The sequence below is a fragment of the Mandrillus leucophaeus genome, unplaced genomic scaffold (assembly GCF_000951045.1).
Source record: "Mandrillus leucophaeus isolate KB7577 unplaced genomic scaffold, Mleu.le_1.0 Scaffold734, whole genome shotgun sequence".
Lineage (NCBI taxonomy): Eukaryota > Metazoa > Chordata > Mammalia > Primates > Cercopithecidae > Mandrillus > Mandrillus leucophaeus.
The window spans coordinates 217,104-240,065 of NW_012107964.1; the positions used below are offsets into that span (position 1 = coordinate 217,104).

Below are 22,962 nucleotides of genomic sequence, written 5' to 3' on the forward strand. Positions count from 1 at the left end.
GGTGCTGGCTGCCATGCAGGGAGGATCAGGCTCAGAGTTCAGGGGACAGGCCTCAGAGTGTGGGAGGGCTCGGAGCACTGGGGTTTTCAGGGGGTTCAGAGTACAGGGGATGTCTGTGTGCGGGGGCCCAGAAGCTTAAAGGGACCAGAATAGGAGAACCAAGGGCTGCACCACTCAGGACCTGCTCAGGGACAGGCAGGCTGGCCTAGGCCATCAAGACTCTGCAACATGGGGTTTACCACACCTCCCTGCGCAGCCTCAGTCTCTCCTATGTGATGGGCCTCAAAAGGACCCTCAGCCCTTCCCTAAGAGAGCCTGTGAGAGGAAGGCCAAGCTGCACCCCCACACCAAAGCTCCCCACCCTGGAACCTGGAAGGACAGGGACGACGCACCCTGGAAGGTGGCAGCCGCGGGGCAGGTGGAGCCCTGGGCTGGGCCACAGTGGTACTCGCCCTGGTCTTCTGCCGTGAAGCCCCTGATCACCAGCATCTGTTGCCGACCCTGGGAGACCACCTCGAACCGCCCACTGGGCTGGATGCGCTCCTTTCCCTTGTGCCAGATGACCTCGCCAGCCTCAGCTGCCACCTCAAGCTCCAGACAGACATCCTCACCAGCTGCCACCTGCCGGCTCTGAGGGGCAGAGGGCTGGGGAGGCACAGGCTTCGGTGGCGTTGCTGGGGAACAGCATTCACGGACAGAAGACAGGCTCCATCAGCAAAGATGCACTCAGGGTGCAGGCCCCACCCCTGGGAACCCCTCCCTCTTCCAGCTTGTGGGGGTTGTGAACTCCCCAGGCCCCAGCGAAGCAACTCACCAAGCCGCACAGTCTGGGGCAGGTGAACCGGTTCCCCAGCACCCACTGGGCCCACAGCTGCCACACGGAAGCGGTAGGTCTCCCCGGGGGCCAGGCCATCCACCACACACTCAGGTCCAGGCACCAGCTCGTGGCACAGCCGCCACTGGCCCATGGCCCCCTCCTTCACCTCCACGCGGTAGCCACAGAGACCACCGCCTCCATCACTTATGGGAGCTGCCCAAGACAGTGTCACAGTGTGGCTGCTGCAAGCCACCACTTCAGCATCCTCTGGGGGGTCAGGGAGGCCTGGGGAAAAGGGGAACCAGTCAGGGGGGGTGGCTCCCTGTCGGCACTAACAGCCCCTCTGGAAGCCACTGGGCTCTGATACTGGTTGCAGGTGGTGTGGCTGCACCCGAAGGCAGCGTGCTGCTGTACCTAGTGGCCCAGCCTGTCTCAGGGAGTGAGGGATGCTGCCCAGGCCCCGTGGTGGCGCACTTGCGTGTCACATGGAGACTATATGTGTCCAGAGCCCACCCAGTGTGGAGAGCCCCTGGTGGTCTCTGCACCTCCTGTCTCCCCAGAGCTGGGCTCAGATCTGCATTAGGAGTTGGGGGAGCTGAGGGGGAGGTGGAACAGAATGAGGGGACTTTGGCCTTATGAACCCACAGGGTGGTAGACTCATGCATCGTTATGCCTGGCCAAGGGCAGCCTCCCAGACTCCCATGGCCAGGCCCATACCTGCAGGCAGTCAACCCCAAGCTCTGCAGCGGGCAGATGCTGCAGAACCCAGCCCGGGATGGTCACCCACAGACCCACAAGCTCTGGAAGCCAGGCGGGCCCCAGACCCGACCTGCAGGGGAGGGAGAAGGGAGCCCGCCCACCACCCACCCAGCACGGTGAGTCGCGCAGAAGCCACAGCGTCGCGGCAAGCGAAGGTGACCTCCCCGGCATGGAGGAGCTGGGCGCTGCGCAGCAGTAGGGCGTGGTGACTGCCATCGGCGGTGACAGTCCAGTCGGCGTCATCCGGCTGCACCACGGCACCATTGATGTACCAAGACGCCTCTCCCACGGGCACCACCTCGCTGAGCGTGCAGGTGAAGAGGGCCTGCGCACCGGCCCGGACCACCGCGTTTTTCAGCGGCTCCAGGATCTCCAGGCGCCAGCCTGCGGGTGTGCCCGAGGAAGGGGTGTGAGGGCAAGGGCCGGAGCAGGGCCTGGACTTCAGACCCTCGCTTCTTCCCACCTGCGTGGGTGGGAGGGGTCTGGGAGACCGAAGCTCCCCACCTGCGGCCCCAGCAAACCCCTCTCTCAAAGTCAGCCCAGCCTCCCACGGGAGACACCTCTCATCTGGCCCCCAGTCATGCCTGCCTTCAACCCAGCCTCCTGTGGGTCCCAGAGACCAACACGTCCCCCTCCTGGCTCCGGAGAGCCTCTGGTCTCGGCGCACGGCGAACACACCGTGCACCCCTCCTGAGCCTCGGGCCTGGGGCTTCCACCCACTGCAGAGCGGGTGGCTCCCAGCCTCAGGTGGGAGGGGCCGGCCCCTGGCAAACCCTGCGCTTTGTGCCGCTCCCTTCCCCGGCTCTGCCAGCAGCACCAGGGCCTCAGCGCCTCAGCACCTCTGCAGCGCGGGTGGCCCAGCCTCCTGCAGGAGGGTCTTGAGACTGATGTCCCCTCTGCAGCTGCAGCCCCCCAGCCCCGCCCCCTCTGCCATCCGCCCCCCGCAGCCTCTAGTGGGATCTGGCCCCGCCCCGCACCGGCACAGCGCAGTCACCTCGGACCGTGAGGAACGCAGACGTCACCATATCCCCAGCCAGGAAGGTCACCCGGCAGCTGTCTTGCGGCCGCAAGTTTTTGAGCAGCAGCAGGTGGCGCAGGCCGTTCTCAAAGTAGACCACCTCGGCGTTCTCCGAGGTGCGCACAGGTTCGTCGTCCAGCAGCCAGGTGTGGGCAGCCACCTCAGGCTGGGACAGCTGGCACTCAAACAGCGCCTCGCCGCCCTCCAGCGCCTCCACGTTCTCCAGCCCCCGCACCACTGTGTTCTTGGCTGCGGGGAGAGGGAGGCTCAGACCATGCCTGCGCTTCCAGGATCCCCACGTCCCTTGGGAGTGTCCTGAAAACTACAAAAAGTCAAACAAAATGCCCCCTCCCCAGAAGCTATGTGGAGGGGGGCACTCAGTGTCCAGGGTGGAGCCACCGTGCCTGCCTCTGTAGTCACCCAGGACCCCCCCGCCACACCATGCCCTGCCCACTTTGGCACTGGGTTCCTGACCTCACAGGTGAGAAACCTCACAGGTGTTCACGAGACTAGAAACTCACCAACCGCACAACTGGGCTTAAACACAGCCATGGGGCTCAGAGCCATGCTTTACCTGCCATGGCCCCACTGCAGCTTCAGTGTCTGGAAACAGCCCCCTTTCTCTGCACCCCCAAACAGAGCTACTAGACCTGCTGCCTGGCCCCTAGGATGCCATGCTCAGACTCACAACAACCAGAGACCTCCTCCCTAATCCACTGCCCTCCTCCGCTCTCCCCTCCCTTTCTAATTCTCTTGTGGGTTCACGTGTAGGAGTCTCGAATTTGGCCACACATTCTTCATGGAAGCCACAAGTTCAGCAGCTGTGCATGCCCCGCCTACCCACAGCTCAGCTCCTGGTGTAGCGAGTTTGCCACCTATGTGGCCTGTTTCCACCTGTCCGAGCCACCTGTGTCCCAGAGCCACCAGACACTGCCTGCCATTCCACTATCACTGCACAGCCAAAGCTGTGCCAAAGCTGCCCCAGGCCTGGGGCTGCCCACCAGGCGGCCTCACCTTGCACTTGCAGCAGGGCCACTACGCGGGTGCCCGCAGCCTCACAAGAATAGATGCCACTGTCACAGGGCAAGGCCGGCCTGAAGGTCAGCCTGGCCACGTTCCAGTCCTGCTCTATGATGACACGGTGCCCATCCGTGCGCACCTCCCGCTCGTCCATCTTCCATGTGGCCTGCACGGGCCGTGAGTACTGGCAGAGGAGCTCGGCCGAGCCACCCTCCTCCACGGCCAAATCCTGCATGGCACTGACCACCTCCACCACGGGATCTGTCGGCCAACATGCCGGACACACATCAGCCCCTGGAGCTGAGCCACCGCAGCCATCCCCACCCTCTGCTGTCAGCATTAGAGGCTTCAGCGGCAGCAAGCGCAGAGCTGTGGCAGGAAATGGCAGAGCAGTGACCAGGGGAGGGGGCCCACCACGACAGCCCAGGGCTATCCACCGCAGACACACCTCACCCCCACCCATGGGAGACAGCACTGTCGGGCTTGGTATCTTTCCAGGGGAGCCTCTCCTGGTCCCCTTTGCCTCTACCTCCCTCTGGCCCTGGGCACACTGCCCCAACAGGGACACAAACCCTCCAAAGTCCCCCCACCCCATGCCCTCTGGCTCTGGCTCAGGAGCCAGAGCCCCAGCCCAGCTTGCCCCTTCTGCAAGGACTCTGCCATCTTTCTTGGGGTCTCTGTCCCATCTCCACTGTACAAATCCTGCTCCACAAATGGCTGTGTGCCCCGGGACTCAGGTGAACCTTCCACATTTTCTTTGAGGGTACACAGGGGGCAAAGCCACCATGTAAGTCACTGGGAGGGGACTCCCATATGGCCAGCTCTTTCCCAGAAGGGCATAAACCTAGCCTAAGCCCACAGCGGAGGAAGCAGGTGACAGCAGGGGTAGACTCAGCAGCGGCTGCTTTTGGCTACACAAGGGACTGGGTTTCATGGCTGGGCACGTGCGGCCAGCAAGGTGATAGCCAGTAGGGCATGGGTTGGTGTCCAGCTACACCACTCCCTAAGCCCAGACTTCTCATCCACCCTCCATACCCACCTGTGCCACTGTAGGCAGACAGCATGCATAGAGTGCTGCCTACTCTGTGGCCCTGGGGGCCAATCCCTAATCCCAGGAGCCCGCAGGAAGCATACAAAAGTGCCAGCATGGCAGGGGTTGCCATCGGCCAATACCTTTCATCAACAACTTGGCCGTGGAGACCAGGGGCCCTGCGCGGAAGGTGACAGTGCCGGAGTCGGCCACCCCCAGGCCTGAGAGCGTGAGGGAGTGAAAGATCCCGTCTCGCACAGTGATGGCACTCTGGGGGCCATCCTGTAGCAGGGTCCCATCCAGCCACCAGCGGGCCTCCGGCCCACCCGCGTGAGACACCTCACAGGAGAACGTGGCCACCTCCCCTGCGAAGACATCCACATTCTGCAAGCCACGTACCAGGCATGGCGCTGCCTCTGCACAAGAGGGTAAGAAGGAGGGCGAGGCTGGGACACCCTGGAATCCACAGGACTGGGCCACTTTAGGGTTCACTGGTGTGGGGGTGTAGCACAAGAATAGATTGTGTCTCTGCTCCTAAAGCCCTCAGAAGTTCCTGAGTGTTCATAATGTACTCCTTTGACTACACCTGAGTTTATGCTAATGATGTGGCTCAGGTAGGGGTCCTGGACAACATCAGAATGGACCTCTAGAAAGGCCAAGTGTTTAGAGGGTTGGAAATTTCCTAGCCTCCCACCTCTAGGAAGGGGAGAGGGGAACAGAGATTATGCTCTATAAAAGCTCTTGAATGAGATTTGATGAGTTCCCAGGTTGATGAAGATATGGAGGTGCTAGGAGCATGGCACACCCAGAAAAGGCATGGAAGGTCTATGCCCACCCCCACCCCCATCCTTTGCCCTTTAAATCTTTTCCACATGGCTATTCCTGAGCTGTATCCTTTATAATGGCTGCTCAATACAAGTGTTTCTATGAATTCTAGGAGCTGTCTTAGCAAGTTAATCAAACTCAAGGAGGAGAAGTGGGAACCCCATTTCATAGCTGTTCAGTCAGAAGTGTAGGTGGCGTGGGACTTCCCACTGGCATCTGAAGTGGGGCAGTCTTGTGGGACTGAGCCCTTAATCTATGAAATCTGACTCTCACTCCAAGTAGAAAGTATCAGAATTGAAGTGTAGACAGCCAGTTGCTGTCTGCTAGAGAATCGCTTGGTGTATGGCCCCCGCACATCTGGTCACAGAGTGTTCTGTGCTATGAGAGTATAATAGGAGAAAAACAGTAAGTGTGTTGTTCTGTAGAATTGGTGTCAGAAGTAGGACTTGGCCAGGCACAGTGGCTCGTGTCTGTAATCCCAGCACTTTGGGAGGTTAAGGTGGGAGGACTGTTTGAGCCCAGGAGTTCAAGACTAGCCTGGGAAACATAGTGAGATCCCATGGAGGCATGTGCCTGTAATCCCAGCTACTCACCAAGTTGATGTGGGAGGATCGCTTGGGCCCAGGGGGGTTGAGGCTACACTAAGCTATGTTCACATCACTGCATTCCAGCCTGGGCAACAGGAGACCCTGTCCCCTCACCCCCACCAAAAGTGGGACTTGCTAGAATAGCCTTGGGGCTAGTAACTGGTACTGGGGCCACCCTGGGGTCTGCCAGAGCAGGCATCACCCAGACCAGGAGGGTGACCTAGGGTTATGGAATAGAAATCCACCCAGGCAAGCTGGCCCACCCTGATCACAAAGGGAGACACAGAGGCCACCCACAGTGAGCCCGTGGAGAGTGGCTCAGCCTCAGCTCATAGACCCGCACCCCCACACACCCCTTCAGAACATGCCTGGTTTCACCCACAGGAGGCTGATGACAGGCACACATGCCCTTCTCAGAAGGCAGAATGGACAAGCTCCAAGCCCCATGGCTGGGGTTCTTTCTGGCATTTGGTGCCTTATCTGACCCAATGTGGATTGGATAGGAGAAGCCACAGGGCCTCCTACTGTGAGCAGATGGGAGTTGGCCTCAGAAAGTGAGTTCCCTGTCCCTGGGGGTGTGGAAGCAGATGCTTCTCCCATCCTAAGAGGGCATTTTGTCCAGATGTCCTCCAAGGCCCCTTCAGCCCAGAATTCCAGGGCCCTTATGTGGAGTGGCAACTGCTCCCTGCCTGGTCACACAGCAGGGCCCAAACTCAAGGAGCTGCCCAGACATGTTTGTGGTCACTGCCTGCCCTGTGCCTTCCACACTCTCCTCCTCCCTCCTATCCACCTCTCAGATGGAAACTCAGTGTGGTCATGGCAGATAGAACTTGCCCAGGCTACTGCTGCCCACACAGTTGAACCCCACACCACACAGGCAAGGGAGGAAGACAGAACCAAAGGCTTATTCCACCACCTGCTGCCTGGAATCGTGCAACGGAGATGCCACCCTCCATCCTTGCTTGCCCCTGAGTAACTTTCCGAGACCATCCTGTGAGCCTCCTCACAAAGAGAGAGAAACTGCAGTTGGCAAAGCCCGGACAATACACTTCCATCCCATGGGGTGAGGAAGTGTCGGTGGGGAGAACTTACAGAGATACCAGCCACCCATTAGGACAACACCAGGCAAATCAGCCCCTGTGCCCACCCAAGCAGGCCCTCCGCTGGAAACCTCTCCATGCTCTTCCTCATGTGTACCACTGACACCCCACCACCAGCTCCTGGTCTTCCCTTGACTGTCTTCCCCAAGTGCACATCTGACCACCTCCTCATCTTGCCCCACCAACTCTTCATTCTTGTCTCCAGCAAGTTCCCAAGTTCTTCCACCATACCACCTAAAACCTACCTAGGTCTGAGATGGGCACCCATTTACACACCTGTGCCAGGGCCCTCACCACAAGGTCACAGCCAGATGTCTGTATGTGAGTCAGCTCACCCAGGCTGAGAATACCTCACCTAGAGAGGGGCCAAAGCACAGCCCAGCTCCATGCTGCTCCATACAGTTGCCCACTCTGATGAACATACCAGGCCCCTGCTATCCTGCCCCTGCTCAGGACACCTGGGAAACTTCCTGTCTTCACCATTCAACTTGAGGACACTGGCATCTGGAACCTTTCCCAAACCCACAGGTGACAGAACTGACTGCATCTGTCTCCTTTTAAAGACTTGGGAGTGGGAGGTGGCACCTAGGATGAAGGACACACTATCTCCATGTCCAACTCCTCCAACAGATTGGGGATCCCCTGAAGGCAGACTGCATCTGGCTCATCATGAGGTTCAGGACTTGCTAAAGGGTAGGAGCTTAGAGAGTATATTCTATGGTGAATGAATGGATAGCAGGTGGATTGTGAATGTATGATGGATGGTGGATAGATGGTGGATGAATGGAAAGATAGCTGAATAGTGGATGAGTGAGTGATGAATACATGAGTGGATGGGGGAAGGGTAGATGGATGGTAGACAGGTGAATAGATGGATGGATGGGTGGATGGTAGATGAATGGAAGGATGGGTGAATGGATAGTGGATGGATAGATGGATAATAAATGGACAGATAGCAGATGGATCAGTGGGTGGGTGGATGGATGGTGGGTGTGTGAATGGATAATGAATAGACGAATGGAGGATGTATAAATGATGTATGGATGGTGAATGGGCAGATGGATGGATGAATGGAGGAACAGCGGGATGGATAGATGAATAGTAAATGGATGGATGGTGGATGGGTGGATGGTGAATGGATGGCTGGTGGATGGTGAATGGATGGATGGTAGCTGTATGGATGACTGGATGGATTATGAATGGACTGATGGACAGATGACAGAAGGATGGATGATAGATGAATGGCCAGATGATGGATGGATGGTGGATAGCAGATGGATGGAAGGTGGATAGGTAAATGGATAAATGGATGAACAGATGGATGATGAGTACACAGATGGGACCCATTTGAGACCTAAAGGCAGGACAGTAGGGGAAGAACACTCAAGGACAAGCACTCAGGGATGACCAGCTCTGGGTGCAAAGTATGACCCAGGCTGAAGGCTCCTAAAATCTTGTTTGCATGCTTGCCCAAATCCATACACTTGTCATAGGCATGCTTTTGCATCTGCACCTTTGAGCCTGTCAGGCATGCAGATGTGTGTAAACATAGATGCGCTGGCATGTGCGTGCATCCGTAGCATAGGAGTAGGCTTTTGGAGGATGGAAGTCAGGAAGGTCCTGCCTCCACCTTAGGGCCCAAGTCTATGGCAGCTGGGCCCCCCATCTCCCTCCCACAGGTGGCATTAATCCTGGACAGGGACCCCACACACACCCTGGAATTTCTCAAGACTACCTTCACCAGCCTACTCGCCAGTGACCTCTCTGGTCCTTGGCTTCAGTGGCCAGGGGTTGGAAAATTGCCAGCCCCAAGACAAGATCACTGTAGGAAGTCTTGGGTTTCTGCCCCCTGCCCGCTGACAGCTGCCAATGGGTGGGACGTTCTGGTGCCCAGGAAGCTGGGCATCTGCAGGCAGAGTGACCGGTGTGGAAAGGGGCTGCCCACCTGTGACTTTCAGCTGGGCCTCAGAGCTACACGTGCCCACATGGAAACTGACAGTTCCAGCATCTTCAAGGGTCACCTAGAAAGCAGGGAAAGACATGCTTGGCCCTGAGAGCCCCCATCCTGACCAGGAGGAGCCCAGCCAGCTTGCCAGACCTCAGTGACAGGAGGTCATCACTTCCCCAACACAACCCCCTGGTGGAAGACCTTCCTGAATGGAGTTGGAAGCATTCCTGTCCTGGTACACTCAGGTCCCAGAGGCCTCACCTTGTGCAGGGTAAGCAGGTGGAGTGTGCCCTGCTCCACAGTGATGTCATTCATCTCGTTGTCCTGCAGGGGCACCCCTCCTAAAGCCCAGCAGGCTTCCTGGCCTGAAGCTCTGGATAGCCGGCACTGGAAGCTGGCATCCTGGCCCTCACTGAGCTGCACGTCCTGCAGGGGCTCCAGGATGGTCACCTCAGGAGCTGGACACAGGGGAGGCATGGGTGTCAGCCTCAGCGTCTGAGATGCCCCCTCAACCAGCACAGTCTCATCGTCCTGGGAGTCCATCCCTGGGTATCCTCCCCCACGCACAAAGACATGCACATGGGGGCCTGTTCTCAGCTCCCCACTCCAGTTGCAGGCAGAGTCTGCTCTAATGGACAGTGGATGGGTGAATGGATCAATGGAGGAATGAATGGATGGATAATGGGTGGATGGATGGATGGCTGATCAATGGATAAATAGATGGATTGTGGATGGATCGATGGATAATGGATGGATGATGGATGGATGGATAGTGAATGGGTGGATGAATGGGTGAATGGTAAATGGATGAATGAAAGGATGGATGACGGGTGGATAAATGGGACTAGTGTGAGAACTAGAGGAGATGGTGCAGATGACTGAGGGCTGGGAGTGGGCTATGGTTTGCAGTGGCCCCGCCACGAGGGCCAAGACCCAAACTCCAACACTGTGTCAGCCTATTGGAAGCTCACAACCACCTGCCTCACCAGCCTGACTCAGCCTACTCTCCTCTGACATCCTGGGGCCACCCTGAAATGCCAGCTCACAGGTCCACCTCCCTGCCAGGCCCCAGCCTCCAAAGGCAGGAACCTTTGCTGTCTGGCTCCATACCCAGCAGGGCCCAGACATTCTAACCCCGTGCAGTCACTGGTGGGGCCTGCCTGTGGCTACCTCTGATGGTGAGCTGGGCGGAAGAAGCACAGTTGCCCAAATGGAAGGAGACAGTGCCAGCATCCTCAGGTGTCACACCCTTCAGTCGCAGTGTGTGGATGCGGCCATCCTGCACAGTCACTTCTGTCACCTCATTGCTTTGCAGTGGCAGGCCTTGTAGGCACCACTGCATGCCTGTGGCTCCAGCCCTGGACACCTCGCAGCTGAACTCAACATCTTCATTGGCCAGCACCTCTGCATCAACCAGCCCCCGCACAATGGTCACCTCAGGCTCTGAGGGGTAGGGCGAGATGGTTCCCTTTACCAGCCAGGTAAAAGAGCCTAGGCCAAGCTCCCATGCCCACTCCTCCAGGAAGTCTTCCTGGGCACCCTTACACTCTTCTGCCATGGCCCATCTGTCCCACATGGCTTTTGTTTCCTGATGTGCTCACAAGCACAGATCCTGCCATGACACTGAGCTCTTTGGGGACAGAACCTGGGCTGGAAGTGTGGGCCAAGAGGGCAGTTGTGTCTGAGGAACGGGAAGGGGTCGTGGGACACCCAACTGCCTGTCAACTCCCACAACGCAGCCAGCCCCATCCTGGCTAGCACAGCAGGGAGGCAAGGCTTGTAGGAGAAATAGGTGGGGGCTCAGCAGCGCACCCTCGCACCCACCCTCAGGGGTGGGCTTGAGGGGCTGCAGCCTGTTTCCTTGCTGCCCAGGTTCTCTCGGAGAGCCCTGACAGGGACACTGGGAGGTGCGAGGGTGAGGAGGAAGACAGCATGAGAGCAGGGGACTCAGGTGCACCCAGAAGGCAACCATAAGCGGGTGGGATGGCAGGGAAGGGCTCACCCTCTCCTCTGGGAGGCCCCACCACTCACCTGTGACCCTGAGGGAGGCAGTGGTTTTCTGGCCACCTGTCACGCAGGCATACTCGCCCGTGTCCTTGGCCTCCAGCTGGTGGATCAGTAGCTCCCGCATGGCCCCCTGGCTCTGCATTTCGTACTTGGGGCCCGCATGCAGCTCCACACCCTCCTTGAGCCATTGCACCGTGGCCCCCGACTCTGCATCGCTCAGCTGACAGCACAGCCGGGCTATGTCACCTGTCTCCTGCTCCAGGCTCTGCAGCCGGGTCTCGAACTTGGGCCTGGGGACTGCGGGGGATGCAGGAAGGGATGCTTAACACTTCCTGCCTCTGACCAAGGGTGAGGGGCTGTGGGAGGCAGGGGTTGGTGAGCAGCTCACCACGGACAGAGAGGCTGGCCGTGCTGTGTGTGTGGCCCGTGTCGCACGTGTAGTCACCCGCATCCTCCTGCTCCACTCCGTGTACCAGCAGCTCCGCAGCTGCACCATCCTGCACCATCTGGTACTTGGCACAAGGGAAGAGCTCCAGGGAGCCCTTGCGCCACTCCACGCTTGCACCCGCCCGGCTCAGCTCACAGCGTAAGTGTGCTGTGCCTCCCTCATCCACCTCCTGGGGCTGCAGCTCTTGGAGGAACCGCACAGGGGCAGCTGCAGGGAAGGGAGCAGGGCGTGAGGGCAGGTCCCTGAGGAACTATAAGGGGGAATGAACAAGTGTGATACAGGGCAAAGTGGGGAGGGGGAACCGCACCAGAGTAGCTACCAGGAAGGAGGCAGGCCCAAAGCACTGGAACTGTGCTATATCCTGGGCCAGGTCAGCCTGGGTTCCCACCTGTGACAGTGAGGGTGGCGCTGGTGGCCTGGGAGCCACAGGTGCAAGTGTATTCTCCAGTGTCTTCACGTCGTAGGCCCCGTAACACCAGCTCCGCAGTGCAGCCCTGAAGCCGTGGCTCCCGGCGCCCATTGGCCTGCAGCTGCAGGCCACCCTTGCTCCAGACCACTGTAGCAGTGGGCTCAGACAGCTCACACTGCAGGGTGGCTGTGGAGCCCTCCTCTGCCTGCAGACTCTGCAGCGGCTCCCGGAACACTGGCTGTGGGGCTGCAAGGGGCAAGGGGCAGGGTCAGCTCCAGATCTACACCAGGCATCGCTCTCCAGGCCGGCAGATGAGGACCTGGGCTCCTCCCAGCTCCCTGGCCTGACTCCACAGGCGGTGCTGCCTCAGATGGTACCACCAGTCTGTGATTCAGGAGCGAGAAGGCAGCGTGGTGGGAAAGCAGGGAGGGGCTAGATCTACCCAGGGCTTAGGAGGCTGTCCTCTCACCCAGGACCCCACTCCCAACCCCCGCAGAGCCACACCCTCCAGAGCCCAGGGCAAGGATGTGTACTTCAGAACCCAAGGTGAGGCCCTGTACCCCATACCCAAGGGCAGAGCTGAGTCCCCCAGATCCCAGGGCGAGGCCAGGGCCCAGGGCTATAGGTTCCACCTCCCCTCCGTGGGCACCCAAATCCCAGGGCAGGAATGTGTATTCAGACTCCAGAGTGAGGCCATGTCTTCCAGACCCCAGGACAAGGCCATGTCCCCCAGACTCCAGGGCAGGGACCGGGTTCCCTTAGACCCTCAAGTGTCATGGGGGCTGTTTGCCCCACAAGGCTACACTGAGAACCAGGGCCAGCCTGCAGGGCCCAGGGCTCTAGGTCCTGCCTCCCTTTCCTGGGCACCAAAGGCCTCCCTCCGAGAAGGACATGAGACGCTGTGGCTAAAAGACTTCAGGTCTCAAATGAAGGATGGCAGAAAGTTGGATTGATTAGGTAGTGATGGGAGGCAGGGGGAGAGAGACAAGGTGGGAATTCCTTCCCTACAACCATGACTGGTACACAAGGTCACATGGCTGAAGCTCAGTATAGATACCAGGGCACGGGATAACGTTGGAACCCATGAGCAGAGGGGACAGAGGAAACAGCAGGAGGAAGAGGAAAGGAGCATCCACAAGGAGAAGGTGTGCTGTCCCTGTGACTGCACATGGAGGAAAGACACACACCCACATCAGTCCATGTGGCCACATGTGGTCATTACCCTTGACAATGAGAGTGGCTGACGTCTTCTCCTGCCCACATACACATGAGTACTCCCCAGTGTCTGCCACGGACAGGCCATGAATCTGCAGCTCACATCTGGTCCCGTCTTGCCTCAGGCTATATCTGTCCCCATCTCTGAGGGTTTCAGGTCCCTTCCTCCACTCAACAGGGGCCGCCTTGCTCAGCTCACATTGCAGCATAGCTGTGGCCCCTTCTGTGGCCTCTTCATTCTTCAGACCCTTTGTGAACTTGGCAGGCAAGGCTGGGGAGGTCAGAAGATAAGGACACAATCATGCCTCTGAGCCCACAGAAGAGACAGGACACGGATGACAGAAAAGACACAGAACCCAAATGGACATGAGCCACATCGGGATGTACTGAGCACAGGCTGTGCACTGTGGCTTCCCTCAGTCCAGGCTGTACAGCACATGACCATGGCCCCTTCTGTGGCCTCCTCACGCCTAGGTCTTTGTATGAATCTGGCACATACAGAGCTGGAGAGGGTCAATCACACATGAAAATCAGATCATCTGGAGCACTTTGGTGGACAGAATATGAGAGAATGGAGGACAAGACATAGAGCCCAACAGGGCAACACGACTGAACCCATGCTGGTACACAGGTGGGAGCTGGCTGGAGATGCTGTTTTCTCCTGGTTTCTGCAACAGCCCAGGAGGCTGGAAGGGATTCTGTGGAATTATGGGAACAGGATGACATGGACACAGGGAGACGACACAGAATGAGAGGAGACGGAGGGCATGAAATCAGTACTGGCACACTAGAACATGGCTTTGCTTGGCCACATGTGATCTTTACCCCTGATGGTGAGTGTGGCTGAGGTCCTCTCCTGCCCACAAATGCATGAGTACTCCCCGGCATCTGCCACAGCCAGGCCACGAATCTGTAGCTCACACCTGGTCCCGTCCTGCCTCAGGCTGTGTCTGTCCCCATCTCGGAGGGTTTCAGGTCCCTTCCTCCACTCCACAGGGGCCGCCTTGTTCAGTTCACACTGCAGTGTGGCTGTGGTCCCTTCTCTGGCCTCCTGGTTTGTCATGTTGTCTATGAATCTGGCTGGCAGGGCTGGGAAGGACCAAGCAGTCACTGAGATCATCAGACTATCTGGACAACTCTGTGGACAGGACACAGACACACACAAGGAGCCACACAAACCACCAAAGGACCATGGCAGAATGAGCAAATGAATGTACGGAAGGCGAGAAAGCACCTGGCCCAAGAGGAACAGAGAACATGCAGGGATGGGGATGAACAGGAGGACATCTCCTGATGAAGAGAAGGGGAGGCAGGAGATGCCCAGAGGACCCCAGTTAGAGGACAGACAACTTCAGGGTTCCCACAGGGATGCCACATTTGGAAGTAGAAAGTGGTGACACAGAGACACATAGATCCCAAGCCGCAAGTCCATGTGACCACACGGGATCTTTACCCCTGACGGTGAGTGTAGCTGAGGTCCTCTCCTGCCCGCATACACACAAATACTCTCCAGTATCCTCCACAGCCAGGCCACGAATCTGCAGCTCACACCTCGTTCCGTCCTGCCTCAGACTGTATCTGTCCCCATCTCTAAGGGTCTCAGACCCCTTCCGCCACTCCACAGGGGCCACCTTGCTCAGCTCACACTGCAGCACAGCCGTGGCCCCTTCTGTGGCTTCGTGATTTCTCACATCTTCTATGAATCTGGCCGGGAGGGCTGGGAAGGACCAAGCAGTCACTGAGATCATCAGAATAACTAGACGATTCTGTGGACAGGACACAGACACACACAAGGAGGCACACAAACCACCACAAGACCATGGCAGAATGAGCAAATGAATGTACAGAGGGTGAGAAAGCACATGGCCCAGGAGGAACAGAGAACACAGTCCCCATCTCTGAGGGTCTCAGGTCCCTCCTTCCATTCCACAGGGACCACCTTGCTCAGCTCACACTGTGGTGTGGCTGTGGCCCCTTCTGAGGCCTCCTTGGTCTTCAGATCTTGTGTGAATTGGGCAGGCAGGGGTACGAAGGGTCACATGGACAGAAGCCATCAAGCCCTCGGGAGGATCTGAGGGACACACCTGAACATCCAGGAAGAAAACAGAAGCAGGAAGGCTGGAGGGACTTGGGATGAGGTGGACCAAAGTGCATTTGACAGTGAAGACTTCCTACATTCTGCCTGTGAGGTGCAGATTGGGTGGGAGATGGGCTCCATTCTGGATCTCTTCTCGGAGGGCATCTTGTCCTACCTGTGAACTTTCATCATGGGGAAGCAAGACAGGCTCCTCCAACTTGCAACCCACATATGCAATAATGTGATGGACATCTCTCTATGATGACATAGGAGGCACCTTCAGGTCCCAATATCCACTAATCCCTTGTCATCCCTCACACAAGAGACAGCCTGACCAGACAGGCCTTCCATCCAGCACTGCCCATGCTTAGATATACCTCAGCTCACTGTACAACATCCCAGCCCACACAATGCCCTACTACCTCCATCTAACATGCTCCTGGACTGACCCTATGAATCCACATTCCCACATATTACCCTGATTCATATCACCTAGATCATGAAGACACCAGATGTGGCCTCGAACCACACCTCTGAACCTCCAATCTACCATTCTCTCTTGCCTCCTGATTCCAGACAGGGGGCTCACAAGTTAGCAGAGCAGAGCCTAACCCAATTACATAGCCGTAGCCTGCTATGGGTTGTGTTTCTACAGAAGTCAAACGTTGAAGTCCTAACTTCCACTATCAGAATATGACTGTTTTTGAGATAGGGCCTTTAAAGAGGTGATTAACGCTAAATGGGATCACAAGGGTGGCATCTAATCCAATATAAATGCTGTCCTCATAAGAAAAGGAGATTAGGACACAAACACAGAAGGACCAGTGAAGACACAGAGAAAATGGCTGCCTACAAGCCAAGGAGAGAGGCCTCAGAAGGAGCCAACCCTACTGACACCTGGAACTCAAACCATCTAGTCTCCAGAATGGTGAGGAAATACATTTCTGTTATTTATACCACCCAGTCTATGATACTTTCTTTATGGCAATCCAAGCAAACAAATTCAGACTTTGGTACCAGGAGTGGGGTGCCAAAGGAACAAATACCTATAAATGTGGACGTGGCTTTAGAACTTCGTAATGGGAGGTAGCTGAAAGATATTTCAGGCGCATGCCAAAAAACAGTGTTTGCAGGCAGCAATTGTTGGTGAAAACATGGGTGTTAAAAGTGACTCTGGTCAAGCCTCAGATGACAATGGAAGACATATTATTAAAAACTGGAGAAAGACTATCATTGTTATACAGTGGCCAAAAACCTGGTCAAATTTTATTCTAGTGTTCTGTGGAAGGTAGGACTTGCAAACAACAAAATTGGATATATTTACCTGAGGAAGTTTCTAAGCAAAGAATTGAAACCATAGCCTGGTTTCTGTCTAATATGAAAATGTGAGATGACACAGATAAAATTCAAAAAGAATTTGTTAAGCAAAAAGGAACCAGAACTTGAAAATACAGAAAAATTTTCAGGCTATACGTACTGAAAAAAAAAAAAAAAAATTGAGAAAGCATTATTCTGGGAGAATATCAATGCTGGACAACCATTTGCTGAACAGATCAGGTGTGTGGTTTATGGATCCATTCAGCCTTCTCAGCAGAAGTCAGTAATAAAAATGAGATCATCAAGGAAAGATCTGTGGAAAACTCTTGTCTGGTGGCTTTGATCCACATAGATCGCATGGGACAAAGTTTTTGAGACCTTTATACCAGAGGAAATGCTGTGCTAGCTTGAATTGATTGAAACAGAGATGGGACAAAATGAATGAAGGATGTCAGACTTCTGAGAATCCACAGGATGGGCCAATAGAGCTACATGGATATAAACATGATATTCCGCAAGAAAAAGGAATAATGACCCCAAAATTGGTTCAGGGGTTGACAGGAATGGCACTATAACCAGGGGGTAGAGGGCACAGGCTCCAGAAGTAAGGCTGTCTCCTCCTCAGTTACAGAGAGCCAGACACCTCCACTCAGGGCTGAGGGGGTAGAGTTGCAATCCTATTGGGTCCAGAGGACAGGGCATTAATCCAAAGCCTTAAAACCTAATGATATTTGTCCTGCTAGGGTTACATCTTGCTTGGGACCCATGACCCATTTCTCCTTTCCAGTTTTTCCCTGATTAAGAATGTCCATCCTATGCCTGTCCCACCATTGTGACTTCAAAGCAAATAACTTGTCTGATTTCTCAGCCTCACAGATGAAGAAAAATTTTGCCTCTGGATGAGTCACACTTTGTCTCCCTCACAGTTGACTCAGATTATATTTAGAGGTGATTTGGACTAGTTGATACTGAAATGGGCTAAGATTTGGGACTGTTAGAAAGAAGTAAACATATTTCGCATGTGAGAAAGGCCATGAATTTTGACAATCCACATGGTGGAGTGTTATGGTCTGAATTGCACCTCAGAAAAAATGCATATGTTGAAGTCCTAACCCCCAGTACACTTCAGAATGTCACTGTATTTAAAGACAATCATTGAAAGGTAAAATGAGGTTGTTAGGGTGGTTCCAAATCCAGTATGACTGGTGCTCTTATAAAAAGAGGTTATTAGGACACACATATGCACACAGAGGGACAACCATATGAAGACACGGGGAGAAGACAGCCATCTATAAGAATAGAGAAGCTGACACCTTGGTCTTGAGATTTCAGCCCACTTCTGAGAAAATAAATCTCTGTTATTTCAGCCACACTGTCTGCAGTGATTTGTTACGTTAGCCTGAGCAGATGAAGACAATACTCCTTTAGAAGCTTAGAATGACCACAAGGATCAATCAAAACACTCACCAGACTGAAGAGGGGCCTGGCCTAAGCCATTGCTATGTCTGTCAAAGGACACATTTCCTGACCTCCGTGCCTGGGGCCCAAGAGCTGGTGGACATCCACAGGCCCTTGCAAGATGGCAGGGGCCCCAGACAGCTCTCCTGGACCCTGACACCTGTCTGCTGCTCTCCCTGTCCTGACCCCTGGGGTCTGTATGCCCAGGCCCTAGATTAGGTCATCCAAGTGGGTTCTCAGTGTGCATTTGTCGGATGGACCACACAGATGAGTGACTGAATAAAATGTCAACGACATTGAGAGACACTGGGAGAGCACAGACCATGTGGGTTAAGTTGGGGAAGACAAAAGTCATTCAGGTGGTCACATGTGGTCTTTACCCCTGACAGTGAGCGTGGCCGAGGTCCTCTCCTGCTCACATATGCACGAGTATTCTCCAGCATCTGCTATGACCAGGCCATGAATCTGCAGCTGACACCTGGTCCCATCCTGCTTCAGGCTGTATCTGTCCCCATCTCTGAGGGTGTTGGGCCCCTTTCTCCACTCCACGGGGGCCGCCTTTCTTAGCTTACATTGCAGTGTGACTGTAGTCCCTTCTGTGGCCTTCTGACTTCTCATATCCTCTATGAATCTGGCAGGCAGGGCTGAGAAGTACCAAACAGTCACTGATATCATCAGACTGTCTGGAGGATTTTTTGGACAGAACATGGACACCAATAACGAGCCACACAAGCCACCAAAGGACCACAGCAAGATGGGCAATATACAAACAATGAGAAGGCAAATGGCCCAGGAGGCACAGAGAACACACAGGGACATGCATGAGCAGGACATCTCCTGATGAGAAGGGGAGGCAGGAGAAACCTAGAGCGTCCCAGTTAGAGGACAGACAATCACAGGGTTTCCACAGGAGCTGTGCCACATTTGGAGGCAGAAGGTGGTGACACAGAGAGGTGTACACACCAAGCCACAAGCCCACATGGCCACACAGGATCTTTACCCTTGACAGTGAGTGTAGCTGAGGTCCTCTCCTGCCCACACACGCAGGAGTACACCCCGGTATCTGCCATAGCAAGGCCATGAATCTGCAGCTCACACACAGCCCCTTCTTGTCTCAGGCTATATTTGTCCCCATCTCTGAGAGCCTCGGGGCCTTTCCTCCACTCCACAGGGGCTGCCTTGCTCAGCTCACATTGCAGTGTGGCTGTGGCCCCTTCCATGGTCTCTTCATTCCTCAGACACTCTGTGAACTTGGCGGGCAGGGCTGGTGGAGGGATCAGAAAGACATGGACACAATTACACTGAGCACATGAAAAAGACAGGACATGGATGGCACAGAGAAGACACAAACCCCAACTGGACACAGACCACATGCAGGGTATGCCAAGCACAGGCTGCAGATTCCCTCTGTTCAGCCTGGTAACATCACAGTCATGGCCCCTTCGTGGGCTCCTCAGGTCTCAGAGATAACATGAATCTGGCATGCAGGGCCAGAGAGAGTCAGAAAACACAGAGAACATTAAATTCTTTGGAAAGCGCTGGTAGACAGGACATGACAAGATGAAAGAAAGACACAATCCAATAGGACAGGGCCCACAGTATCACAGAAGAGGGAATCTCGATGTAGATGAGCTTCTTCTGGTTCCTTCAGCAGCCCAGGAAGCTGGAAGGGATAGCGTGGCATGATGTGAAGAGTGTGGCAGTCTGGGGGAGACCATGCAATGGGCAGAGATTGACGGCAGGAAGTGAACAACTGGACACCAGAACGCAGATCTGGACACATGGACTTTACCCCTGATGGTGAGCGTGACCGAGGTCCTCTCTTGTCCACATATGCACGAGTATTCCCCAGCATCTGCCACAGACAGGTCATGGATCTGCAGCTCACACTTTGTCCCATCCTGCTTCAGGCTGTATCTGCCCCCATCTCTGAGGGTCTCAGGACCCTTCTTCCATTCCACAGGGGCTACCTTGCTCAGCTCACACTGCAGTGTAGCTGTGGCCCCTTCTGAGGCCTCCTTGGTCTTCAGATCTTGAGTGAATCGTGCAGGCAGGGCTAGGAAGGGTCACATGGACAGAAGCCATCAAATCCACTGGAGGATCTGAGGGACACAACCTGATTATCCAGGAAGGAAACAGAAGTAGATCTCGAGGACATGGGATAAGGTGGACCAAAGACTGTGCGAGACTGAGGTCTTCCTGTGTTCTGCCTGTGAGGTGCAGATTGACTGGGAGATGGGCTCCATCCTGGATCTATTCTCAAAGGACATCTTGTCCTACCCATGTCCTATCGTTCTAGAAAGCAAGACAGGCTCCTCTAACTTCCACATATGCAATAATGTGACACATCACTCTCTTCTCTCTCTCCAGTCTCACAGGAGGCACCTCCTTGTCCTGACACCTGCTTCCCCATTCTCATACAGGAGATACCCATCCCAGGCAGGGCTTCCATCCAGCACTACTCATGCATGGGCATACCTGGGCTCACTGCCAACCATACCAGCCCACACAAGGACCTGCTGTCTCCACCTCACTGCTCCTGTCCTGACTTTACTGGATACACATTGCCTTGGCTCAATCACCAAAACCCCCAACAGACTCCAGATATGGCTTCGACACCACACCTCTGACCCTTCAACCTGCTGTCCTCTCTTGCTTCCTGACTCGAGGTAGAGTGACAGCTCACAAAGTACAATGGAGCAAGCCCCACCCTGGTTACCCCCTGTTACGGTCTGATTGTGTCCCCCTAAATTCATATGTTCAAACCTAACCTCTGGAACCTCAGAGTGTGACTGTATTAAAGATAAGGCCTTTAAAATGGTAACTAAGGTTAAATGAGGTTGTTAGGGTATGCCCAAATCCAGTATGACTGGTGTCCTTATAAAAAGAGGATATTAGGACACAGAGACACACTGAGGGGTGACCACGCGAAAAAACAGAAGACTGCATCAACAAGCCAAGGAGAGAAGCCTCAGAGGAAGTCAACCTAATAACACTTTACCTCAGACTTCTAGTCAGAAATCTAACAGACATATTGGTACCAGGAGTAGGGTGCCATTGTAACAATTATCTAAAAATGTGGAAGTGGAAATCTAGATTGCTGTGAACAACCTGTTCATGTAAAGATGGACATTAAAAATGCTTCTGGTCAGACCTTAGATGGAAATAAAGAACAGGTTATTGGAAAGTGGAGGAAAGGTGATCCTCGTTATTACGTGGCAAAGAACTTGTCCAAATTGTGTTGTTGTGTGTAGAAGATAGGACTAAGAAACAATAAAATTTTGCATGTTTAATTGAGGAAATTTCTAAGTAAAGTGTTGAAGGTGCAACCTGTTTTCTCTTTGCTGCTTATTGTAAAGTGCAAGAGGAGGGAAATAAATTGAAGAAGGAATTGTAAATAAAAAAGGAACCAATACTTAAAGCTTTGGAAATTTTTCAGCCTAACCACATGGTAAAAAATGAGAAACTGTGTTCTGAAGAGAACATCAAGGGTGTGGCTAGACAACCATTTGCTAAAGCACCAGGTGTGCAATTTATGGATCCAATTAGTCATCTCAACAGAAGCCAGGAATAGAGACGTAGTTATCTGGAAAAGCCTCTTGTCTGATGGTGTGGACCTCCATGAATTGCATGGGAGGCCAACTCAGTTTTTGATAATCTTATACCAGCAGATTGGAGTGAATTGGATTGAGGTGGGATAAAATGAAGGAAGGCTATCAGACTTCCGGGATTCACCAGGATGAGCTATTATCACTATATGGCTGCAAACATGTCTTATCCTTCAAAATAAAAGAATGGCCCCAAAGGCATCAGCAGGGCTGTCACTGCCACTAGAGGTCCAGGGATCAGGACCACCTCTTCCCAGAACAGAGGGGGAAGAGGTTGTTACCCAAGGATGAGTGCATAAGATATTACCCAGGTCTGAGAGATTGGGGACAACACTCTGGTTGGCATGGAGGACTGGAATTAAGTCAAAGAGAATTATTTTTCAGGCTTTTAGAAAAAAAGTAGAGATGGGGTCTCACTGTCACCCAGGCTGGAGTGCAGTACAATTATAGCTCACTGCAGCCTCAAACTCCCAGGCTCAAGTGATCTTCATGCCTCAGCCTCCCCAGTAACTGGAACCCCAGGTGTGCACCACCACATCTAATACTTTTTGTTGTTTTTTTTTTGTTTTTTTTTTTTTAGAAAAAGGGTCTTGCTATATTTTCCAGACTGGTCTAGAGGCCCCAGACTGGTCTAGAATACCTGGCCTCAAGTAATTCTCCTGCCTCGGCCACCCAACGTGCTAGGATTATAAACGTGAGCCACTGTACTGAGTCACCAGCCTTAAAATCTAGTGAAATTTGCTCTGCTAGGTTCAGACCTGCATAAGATCCAAGACCCACTTTTTCTTTCCAACTTCCCCTCTTTTGAACAGGAACGTCTATCCTATGCCTGCACCACCATTGAATTTTTGAAGCACAAAACTTGTCTGGTTTCATGCTTCACAACTGAAGAAGAATTTTGCCTCAGAATGTCATACTTCACCTCCCTCACGCTTGACTTAGATGACATTCAGATGAGATTCTGATTTTGAGTTGATGCTGGAATGGGTTAAGATTACGGGCTGTTAGGAAGGAGTAAATGTATTTTGCATGTTAGAAGGTAATTAATTGTGGGAAGCCAGAGGGCAGAATGTCATGGTCTGAATTGAGCCCCCTCCCCAAATCCGTATGTTGAAATCCTAACTCCTAGTACTTCACAATGTCACAGTACTGAAATAGGATCTTTGAAAGGTAAAATGAGGTTGTTAGGGTGGGCCCAATCCAATATGACCAGAGAGTATCTACAAGCCAAGAAAAGAGGCCTAAGGACAAACCAACTGAGTGACCCCTTGATCTTGGAATTTCAGACTCCAGAAGTCTGAGAAAATAAGTATCTGCTG

At 54.2% G+C, this 22,962-nt stretch overlaps 1 protein-coding gene across 1 annotated transcript in view; it reads right to left on the reverse strand.

The window, feature by feature from the left end:
* The window catches only part of OBSCN (obscurin, cytoskeletal calmodulin and titin-interacting RhoGEF), a 164,854-nt gene that overhangs the window by 56,450 nt on the left and 85,442 nt on the right, over positions 1–22,962 (reverse strand). The window contains 16 exon segments of the mRNA XM_011965740.1: positions 393–674; positions 815–1,102; positions 1,685–1,960; positions 2,571–2,843; positions 9,102–9,177; positions 9,366–9,562; positions 10,275–10,547; positions 11,136–11,408; positions 11,500–11,766; positions 11,948–12,214; positions 13,191–13,454; positions 14,009–14,272; positions 14,637–14,900; positions 18,416–18,679; positions 19,036–19,299; positions 19,828–20,091. Of these exon segments, the coding sequence (XP_011821130.1) occupies positions 393–674; positions 815–1,102; positions 1,685–1,960; positions 2,571–2,843; positions 9,102–9,177; positions 9,366–9,562; positions 10,275–10,547; positions 11,136–11,408; positions 11,500–11,766; positions 11,948–12,214; positions 13,191–13,454; positions 14,009–14,272; positions 14,637–14,900; positions 18,416–18,679; positions 19,036–19,299; positions 19,828–20,091 (4,056 nt within the window).